The sequence below is a fragment of the Monopterus albus genome, unplaced genomic scaffold (assembly GCF_001952655.1).
Source record: "Monopterus albus unplaced genomic scaffold, M_albus_1.0 scaffold229.1, whole genome shotgun sequence".
In the NCBI taxonomy this organism is placed as follows: Eukaryota; Metazoa; Chordata; class Actinopteri; order Synbranchiformes; family Synbranchidae; genus Monopterus; species Monopterus albus.
Window position 1 is genome coordinate 995,129 of NW_018128109.1, and position 8,799 is coordinate 1,003,927.

The following is an 8,799-nucleotide window of genomic DNA, read 5'->3' on the forward strand; positions in this document are numbered from 1 at the left end:
CAGCTGCACTGAAAACCTGTAGACATTTAGGTTACAGTGGCGCAAGACCACAGTGTGATTCATGTACTGTACTTGCATTAATTCCTGAACAGCCTTCACTAAGGGGAAGGAGTGGTGCACACACACAGACACACATACCAACACACATTTCTGCCTGAGGTATAGTGGAGCAGAGATCAGCTGGTCTCAGGAAAAAATGAAACACCAATCAAGAATATTATCCTGAGCATGTGATGGGGTGTGTGTATGTGTGTCTTACTTAGTGCATGAGATCACACATTTTGTAAGAGGAAAGCCCCTAGAACAGCTCACTGAGTTGGGTGAGAACAGGAGACTTGGCTGGGCATAAGGGAGAGAGAGAGAGTGAGAGAGTGAGAGAGGGTGCAAGCAGGGTTAGATGGTAGTGTAGTGTAGTAGGGGAGCAAATTCAAAAACCTGCAAACTGATTTTTTTTCCTTCAAAAATAATCTAACAAATGCTTGCTTGTGGATAAATACTTTTTCATTAAAAGCCATCTTCAGATCAAATTTGGTTGAATGCCTGATCCTGTATTTCTCTGCCTGCAGCCTACTAACTAGAAGCAACTATTCAGCAGTGAATGTCCTCCTCTATGCTGCTCTTGTTGGTTCTAACTGTGTCAGCTGCACAATCTGTGAGGGCATCAGGTTCTGTTTTGTATTTCCACTGCAGTTAGGACTGGAGGCGCTCTGACTTTTTTACCATGAGGAGCCTGTGTGTGTCTGTAGTTCTGCTGCAGTTCTTTGAGACTTGTTTAAGTCAATTCCCTCGTCCATGTGCCAACTCAGAGGGACTACAGACTAAAGAGTGCTGCCCAGTGTGGGATGGAGACGGCTCAGCCTGTGGTGCCCTGTCAGGCCGTGGTTTCTGCACTGAGGTGTTGGTCTCAGATGAGCCCCATGGTCTCCAGTACCCACACAGTGGGATTGATGACAGGGAGCGCTGGCCTTTAGTTTTCTTTAACCGGACGTGCCGTTGCGCTGGAAACTACGGAGGTTTTAACTGTGGAGAATGCAGGTTTGGTTACTGGGGTCCAAACTGTGCTGAGTACAGGGAATCAGTGCGCAGGAACATCCTGACCCTGTCAACTGCTGAGCAACAGAAGTTCATCTCTTATCTAAACCTGGCTAAAAACACCATCAGCCGTGACTACGTTATCGCCACAGCAACAAGAGCAGAGATGGGCGAAAACGGTGAGAATCCCATGTTCTCTGACATCAGCACCTATGACCTGTTTGTCTGGATGCACTACTATGTGTCCCGGGACACCTTCTTGGGAGGACCAGGAAATGTGTGGAGGGACATTGACTTTGCCCATGAATCTGCAGCATTTCTGCCCTGGCACAGAGTCTTCTTGCTGTACTGGGAGAACGAGATAAGGAAGCTGACGGGAGATCTTAACTTCACTATCCCATACTGGGACTGGAGGGATGCCCAGTCCTGTGAGGTGTGCACTGATGCTCTGATGGGTGGACGCAGCCCTCTGAATCCCAACCTCATCAGCCCTTCTTCTGTCTTCTCTTCATGGAAGGTAAGAAACAATGATCACCCTTCTCTGACTCTGTCTTTGAGTGAAAACATACATAATTATGTGAAGATGTATGAGCAAATCTTTCTTATCCACTATTAAGAGACTGAAAATTCCTTTACACCCAAAACAAAGCCTTTATTGTTTGCACTTGATGCTGCAGGGCTGTTGTCTAAAAGCCGGTTTATCCTATTCATTCAAGGAAATTATCGATTTAGTTGGAAAAACAATTTTTTTAAAGAATTCTTCCTCAGGTAATCCAACCAAAAAGAAAGATCAGAATGAACGAGGCTTCACATCCCAGACAATATATCCCAACTTTAGTCCTGAATACTTCTGAGTTATTCTTGTAGCAATTTGTGTCTTCTCCTTCAACCAGCAGTCACTTTCTCCTGCTGCGTTTAAGATAAGCTCATTCTATCATGTCTTCACTAACATTTACACATCCCAAAAATGTGTAAAGAACAAATATCATTTTGCTTGGGGTATTTTTTGCAGTACAGCAGGATATAATGTTTATTACAGTGTTGCTGTCTATTGCCATTTTATGTTCAGTCCATTTTGTTTATTTCAATACCTCAGTTCTAGATAATAGAAGTAAATATTCCTGTATGAGGGCCATTTCATCCAACTCATACTGATGGGTGTGTGTAGGTGATCTGCACCCAGCCAGAGGAGTACAACAGCCGAGAGGCACTGTGTAACGCTACAGGGGAGGGTCCGCTGTTGCGTAACCCGGGAAACCATGATCAGAACCGGGTACCCCGAATCCCCACAGCAGCTGATGTGGAGTTCACTGTGGGTCTCCCTGAGTACGAGACAGGGCCTATGGACCGGTCGGCAAACATGAGTTTTAGAAATGTTCTAGAAGGTGGGAATGGTAGTCACACACACACGCACACACACACACACACACAGATGTTACTATACTTTCACATAATCTTAGAATAAATATATCTGTCTAATCTCCTAAATGAGTTTGAGCCCATTTCAATTCACACAAGGGTAAAAATACAGTTACATATTAGCTTCCCATCCCTTTTTCTGTACTTGAGTGACTCTGAATGTTATTTTTACTTTTCTTCACATACCCATTTGTAACCTCCCTCCCTCCTGCAGGATTTGCCAGTCCAGTCACAGGTATGGCAGTGTCAGGACAGAGCACCATGCACAACTCCTTGCATGTCTTCATGAATGGCTCCATGTCCTCAGTGCAGGGTTCAGCCAATGACCCTATTTTCCTGCTGCACCATGCTTTCATTGACAGGTATGACACAAGCCTGTAAGCCAGTCACACACAGGAACAGAGGACACATTGTTACAAAATGCTGAGGGCCACCTATTCGTCTGGTCAGGTATTTCTTTTTGCAGCCATCTTCACTCCCCTTTGTCTCTCTGTTCCTTCCTTTTCCAGCATATTTGAGCGCTGGCTCAGAACCCACCGGCCTGCACGGACCAGCTACCCACGTGCCAATGCTCCCATTGGCCACAATGACGGTTACTACATGGTGCCCTTCCTGCCTCTCTATAGAAACGGAGACTACTTCCTGTCCAACAAGGCTCTAGGATATGAGTACGCCTACCTGTTGGACCCTGGTCAGTACAGAATGAACACATTCAGTAAATGAATGTTTCAACAACTTTAACTTCATGTCAGACTCTGTGCATTACCACCCCAGGTCAGAGGTTTGTCCAGGAGTTCCTGACACCCTACCTCCAGCAGGCCCAGCAGATCTGGCAGTGGCTCCTAGCTGCTGGGATCCTCGGGGCTCTGATCACTGCAGTCATTGCTGCATTGCTTGTTGTTGCCAGACGGAAGTGGAAGCGCAGTCAGAGGAGGAAGAGGGCGCTAAACTACGAAGAGAGACAGCCCCTACTACAGAGCAGCTCGGAGGAAGGTTCAGCCTCATATCAAACTCCTCTGTAACACACACAGAGTTTTATGAAGCTGAAACAGTAAACAAAATTTTTGATTATCTAAGTCATTTTCATTTTAAAGGTTTTTTGACTCTTTAAAGTTTTTAGGCAACACAAATCTCCACTCATGTCCACAGTATCTGGGTAGTGACAGAAGGCAGGGGCAGATTTAAGGGTTCGCACTATTTAAGACAACACGGTACATCAGTGTTCGAATGGAAATGTTATACACCACGCAGACTAATCTCTTGTGGGTACTTGAACTGTAATTTGTGTCAGGTCAAATCCTTGGAGTACATTTACTGTGTACTACTGCAAGCTACTCAGCGGACAATGACAAATGACAGCAAGCGAATCAGTAAAAAACAGTTTCCTTGGTAACTTACTATTACACTGATAGGGTCATTTATTTCAGGGTGATTCTGTCACAGGATATATACTGAAAGAATTCCAAATAATCCCTCTGACAACAACTCAAAGATATTTTAGGAGGAAAGAGTATTTTAGATCCTTTTAAGAAACTGCAGTGACTGCTGAAGTTAAAGTCAAAATCACACTATTTGCTTCATACTGTACAAACACATATCATAAAACTTGCTCCCTAATTATCTCAGGCTCAACCTTAAGAAAATGCATTATTTCAGAATTACTAGAGGAACTAAGGACCAAACTGCTTTGATTTGAGCATCTTTTTAAACAATTTGTCTTTGAGCACAAACCTCTGCTCTGATTTACAGACAAGAAAACATTAACTAAACCTGCAACAGTCTCTTGTGTGTTAGCAGTGGTGCTAAAGGACAATAGCACGACATAATGCCTGCAAAGAAATGTAGGTGGTACCACGAGAACAGAGATCATTCATGACTTTATACATGCTGTATTAAAATGAGACTTGACCCTGATTTTCTCTGCGATTTTTCTGCACGAGTGTTGACTTCGGTGTTTATGGTTGTCAAACATCAGATGCATGTTTTATTGCTAGTGTGAATAACAACCAACTGTTGTCTTTCATTTAGCCTCATAGATGTAGTGATGATTTAGTTAGGAGAGTGCAGTACTGCTGCATGTCTAGCTAAAGTAAACAGTCAACGTCTGTCAAAATAAGACATGTTTCTAAAAAATACATGTGTGACAGTTAAATATGGGTCATAACATAAATAATCCTAGAAGGAAATAATACCATTATTTTCTTAATCCATGAATGTAATCAAATAATAATAAATAAAAAACCTTTTAAGATTTTTTGCTTTCTAAAAAGAGGATAATCCTGAAAATATACATACAATTTAACATTTGAATATATTTATATTTCTGATGCTAAATAAGTGGTAGATAAATACTATATAAGGTCATATGGTAGTTTCAGTCACAAAATCATAAACATTAAGATGTTGGTTCTCAGTAGAAACCTGCTGTTCCAGTGTGGGCATTTCTTTTTTAACTAATCACTGACTAAAATGTAACTACTAACATGTAGTGTCAAACTTAAACTGCCAGAGCCCTGCAGAAGTCCTCACATGACATAAAATTAAATATAAATACAATGAAATAACAACCATAGTGGTATAGTGTAGGGGTTTTTTGTGTAAACACAGATATTGCTGCACATACACTGAACTGACAATGTTCAATAAGATGAAAACAAAGCCTGTGTCAAGTGTCAGTTATATGTCTGTTGCGGTTCCTCTGTTAAAAGCAAATCACCTCAGATACTGATGATTATTAGTTCAAATGTAGTCAGTAGTACAGAATCGCTGGTCTTAAAATATGGGGGGAAAGCCAGGCCTTGTAGATATGTATAGACCCATCTGTAAAGCCCTAAAGTCCCGCCGCCCTTTTCAAGCTCGTTTCTGTTCCAATCAGCCAGATGGTGCATTCTTCCCATGAGATGATTCCTATTATCACATTCTTTATGATCAGTGGCTCTGTACTACTGTCTAAATCTGAACTAGTTTTAATCAAGATAACAAGGCACACAGTGCTGAATGCCCTGTGTTTTGGATATGGACAAAAAGAGTTAGTTGAGCAAAACATATTCCTAAAACCTTTGGCTGAGAGAGGTTGTTGGGTGGTGTCAAGTGGAGGTCAGCACTATTCCTACACCAGGCACTTACCTGTACCATATTTGAGTTCCCTCTGTGGTTCCAACTTCATGTTTATTAGAGTCCAATATTTTCTTAAATGTGTGTGTCTGGCCCCTGTGTCTGATCCACTGAAAGCTCATTTCCTTCCTGTGTAATGCCAATATCTTGTTTTTGCAGTTATGGAACCGCAGGTTATGTCAGATTGTTTCCTCACATTAAATATCAATATGAGAAAGTTACTATTCAGAAGGGAAAAGATGACATCTGGTAGCAACTTAAGAAAAAACACAACTGTTAAAGAAGAATCCATGCACTGAGCTGGTCTCTTTAGTTTTTCACAGAGGGTGATTAGACAAGAGGTTCTGTTGGTCAGTTGGATGTCAAATGACATTTGAAAGTCTGCTTAGCAAACAAAGTTTCAAGCAACCAAGACTGGCCAAAGACACTGAGAAGTTTACTTCAAATAAAGAACATTTGCACCAAAACATGTAAAAATCCATCCATCCCAAAGCTGCTGAGGTTGACCTTGAAGTGTCTGATCAGCCAAATGACTCCTTGTTGAATTCAAAGGTTGTTCCAAAGGATTGGGCAGAGTTACACAGTCTGTGGAGAGTCCTGGAGAGGCTTTTTGGTCCACAGCAGAAAACCCCAACTCGTTTACTGAAACCACAGATGAGGGAGACAGTTGTATCATGGCGTGTTAACCTAAATTTATAGCTTTAATAACACTGAGTTAATACTCCCCAGACATTCCAGGTCCACTCACTGTTTATTTGTCTTCCCAATTTCATCAAAAAGCAATTTCAACCTGGGCCGACCAACCAGCAGTCTCGAGGTGAGAAGGCGGTACTTCTCCTCAGACATGATCTGAAGTAGAAGGTAGGTAAGACAAAAATCCTGAGTTTTATTAAAAAGAATTGTAAAGGTAAGCAGGCTTTGAAACTGCACAGTCAGTGTACAAGATACAGCTCATGTCTCCTTTACCAGAGACATCCGACCTTGGCAGTGACAGATTGATGACATCAAATCTTTATCAAAAAAGCACTTTTGACAGTGACAGGTTTAAAAAAAAAAGCTGCCTTGACAGCAAAGTCACTGACAAGTTGAGGCTAAGGAACAATAATGATACTGAAATTTATAGTTGTTTAAAAATGAGCTTTTTCCTGATCAAAAATGTTCTGTTTAGTATTAAGAGCCATCAGACAAAACAACTTACCTAAGCTCCTGCATAGTAATATATCACAAAGAAACCCAGGGTCCAGTATCATTTCCTATCATCTTATATTGCATTATCCATCCACAATGTAAACAAGAGCTTTTATAGAAACAGTAACAAGGCAGCACAAACTTTTTGCCATGCTGGTTCAGTTTGTGCTGTGCTATAGTGGAGCGAGCAGGGAGGGGCAGAGGGTGTGACTGCCTTTGGAATATTAGCAGTTATTCACAGTATGATCAAAACTGTGCCCAACCACATAATATAATCAGTAATGTTATTATTATATGTTTTCTTTTGCCTCTCTCTGAAGTCTTGTTTACTTTTCTTACAGAAACTGAAATAACCATGCATTTCTATCAACATTAACTAAATGTTCATTCTTGATCTGTCTTGAATAATTGTTGTGCTTTTAAGCAAAGAAAGACAGAGACAGTAGAAAGAAAAGGTTCTGTGAAAGCTTATGCTCTTCAGAAAGCTCACCAACAGTCAGTGAACTCAGAGGTAGACTTTAAACCTTAGTGTGCTGTAGCTTCACTCTTTGCCATATACTGCCCTCTAGTGGCTTAGGTTTTAAAAGCACCTACCTGCAGGTTGTCTGTCTGACTGACGTACAGTTTCAGATTAAAGTAGTCTGGCCTGTTTTCCTGCCAAAGCTAAATGACAGACACAAGCATGAAAATATCAGTGTTAGTGGTGCTGAGACATGCTGTGTTTAACTTAGCAAACAGACATCAAGGATAAAATGAAACATTTATTCCCTTTGTGTCTTTGAAATGAGAGGTAAAGATGGTGTTGATACAACAAACCTGACACTGACAAAATAATTTTCTTGACACTGTTTCTGAGTTACTCAAAAATGTTTATATTATTTTAAAAACACTGAGTTTGACTTAAGCAGAGCCCGCTACCATGGGCTAGTGTTTTATTTGATTTTCTACACAAACTTTGTTTTACTGTAATGAGACAAAAAGCACAGGTGCCACAGTAACGACTGCCCTGCTCATCTGCTGCCTTTTACGCTTTTAATCTCTGATCTTTCTCTGCACCATTAACTGTTTAAGTTCTTTCAGAAAGTGAATCTTCTGACCCACTGCTGACAAGCAATGAAAAAATACAACATGCTAATAGCATGTAGCATGTCCTGACCTTATGATGAAGTGCACACAGCAGCTCAGCAAACCAGTAAAAGGACTGGAGCTCCCTGCAGACCCAAATAAAATACAACCTCTGCAACCTGAAACCTGTCCAACCATCACTAGGCAACATAGCAGGGAGAAAAGGAGAGAGACAAAAAAAGGAGTAAGCATTAAATACTTGCTCCAAGTATTCGTTATCCGTGTATGACAATGTTTCATAACTTACAGCAGAGCATGCAGCACGCAGGCAAACGGAGTGACTCCTATTCCACCCGCAACACAAAGACTGACATCATAGTTAAACACTTCCTCTGATGGACTTCCAAATGGGCCATCCACGTAAAGCCTGAATAATATATCATAAACACAAACCAATTAGCCAAGAACCTGGACAGATATATACATGCGTATTTAAAATTTCCCATCAGACTCAAATACATAAGCAGATGAACATCCTGCATTTGAAATTGCACAGTCAGAATTGGTTCACACACACAACCGTCATATCTGTTTATAGGCACTGTTTTTGGACTAACCCTAACCCTCCTCATGTATAAGTGGGCACAGTTGAACACCTCAGTCTGCTTTAGAGAGAGGGAGGTTTTGAGGTTTTGTTTAGCTCTGGATTACTGCCACAAAACAAACCCGTTCATTCTGGCCCTTCATCTCCCTCTCTCCATCTTTGTCGATCTCTCTCTTTCAAACACAGAGGTCGGAGGCCAGCAGGCCAAAACCCAGACCCCTCTGTGATTCTGAGCCTTCATAAAAAAACCATGCCAGCCACGTCATTCAGACAATCACTCACACATGTGCACACACAAAGGAACGTACTTGGGGTATCTCCTCTGCTGCACCATGGGAAGGATCTCCAAGTCTCCCCTTGGCTGGGGAAGTAACAGC

At 41.5% G+C, this 8,799-nt stretch overlaps 2 protein-coding genes across 2 annotated transcripts in view; one reads left to right on the forward strand and one right to left on the reverse strand.

Moving 5' to 3' along the window:
• The first annotated feature begins 721 nt into the window (after nt 1-721).
• On the forward strand, nt 722-4,624 carry tyr (tyrosinase). Its single transcript, XM_020619975.1, has 5 exons — nt 722-1,549; nt 2,201-2,417; nt 2,666-2,813; nt 2,961-3,142; nt 3,226-4,624. The coding sequence occupies exons 1-5, from the start codon at nt 722-724 to the stop codon at nt 3,471-3,473; spliced, it is 1,623 nt and encodes a 540-aa protein (XP_020475631.1). The 3' UTR covers nt 3,474-4,624.
• A 163-nt stretch (nt 4,625-4,787) lies between these two features.
• Nucleotides 4,788-8,799, reverse strand: part of nox4 (NADPH oxidase 4) — a 25,508-nt gene continuing 21,496 nt past the window's right edge. Inside the window, exons 13-18 of the mRNA XM_020619946.1 lie at nt 8,731-8,799; nt 8,126-8,245; nt 7,910-8,018; nt 7,348-7,416; nt 6,314-6,414; nt 4,788-6,207 (exon numbers count right to left, since the gene is read on the reverse strand). The exon at nt 8,731-8,799 is cut by the window's right edge and continues 5 nt beyond it. Coding sequence (XP_020475602.1) covers nt 6,087-6,207; nt 6,314-6,414; nt 7,348-7,416; nt 7,910-8,018; nt 8,126-8,245; nt 8,731-8,799 — 589 coding nt within the window. The 3' untranslated portion in view covers nt 4,788-6,086. The remainder of the gene's footprint in view (nt 6,208-6,313; nt 6,415-7,347; nt 7,417-7,909; nt 8,019-8,125; nt 8,246-8,730) is intronic.

Bases quoted from the DNA above. Each gene is read 5' to 3' on its own strand.
- tyr (XM_020619975.1), top strand. From the start codon at position 722: ATGAGGAGCCTGTGTGTGTCTGTAGTTCTGCTGCAGTTCTTTGAGACT. The intron at 1,550-2,200 runs GTAAGAAACAAT...GGGTGTGTGTAG, and splicing joins CTGTCTTCTCTTCATGGAAG to GTGATCTGCACCCAGCCAGA. The intron at 2,418-2,665 runs GTGGGAATGGTA...TCCCTCCTGCAG, and splicing joins TTTTAGAAATGTTCTAGAAG to GATTTGCCAGTCCAGTCACA.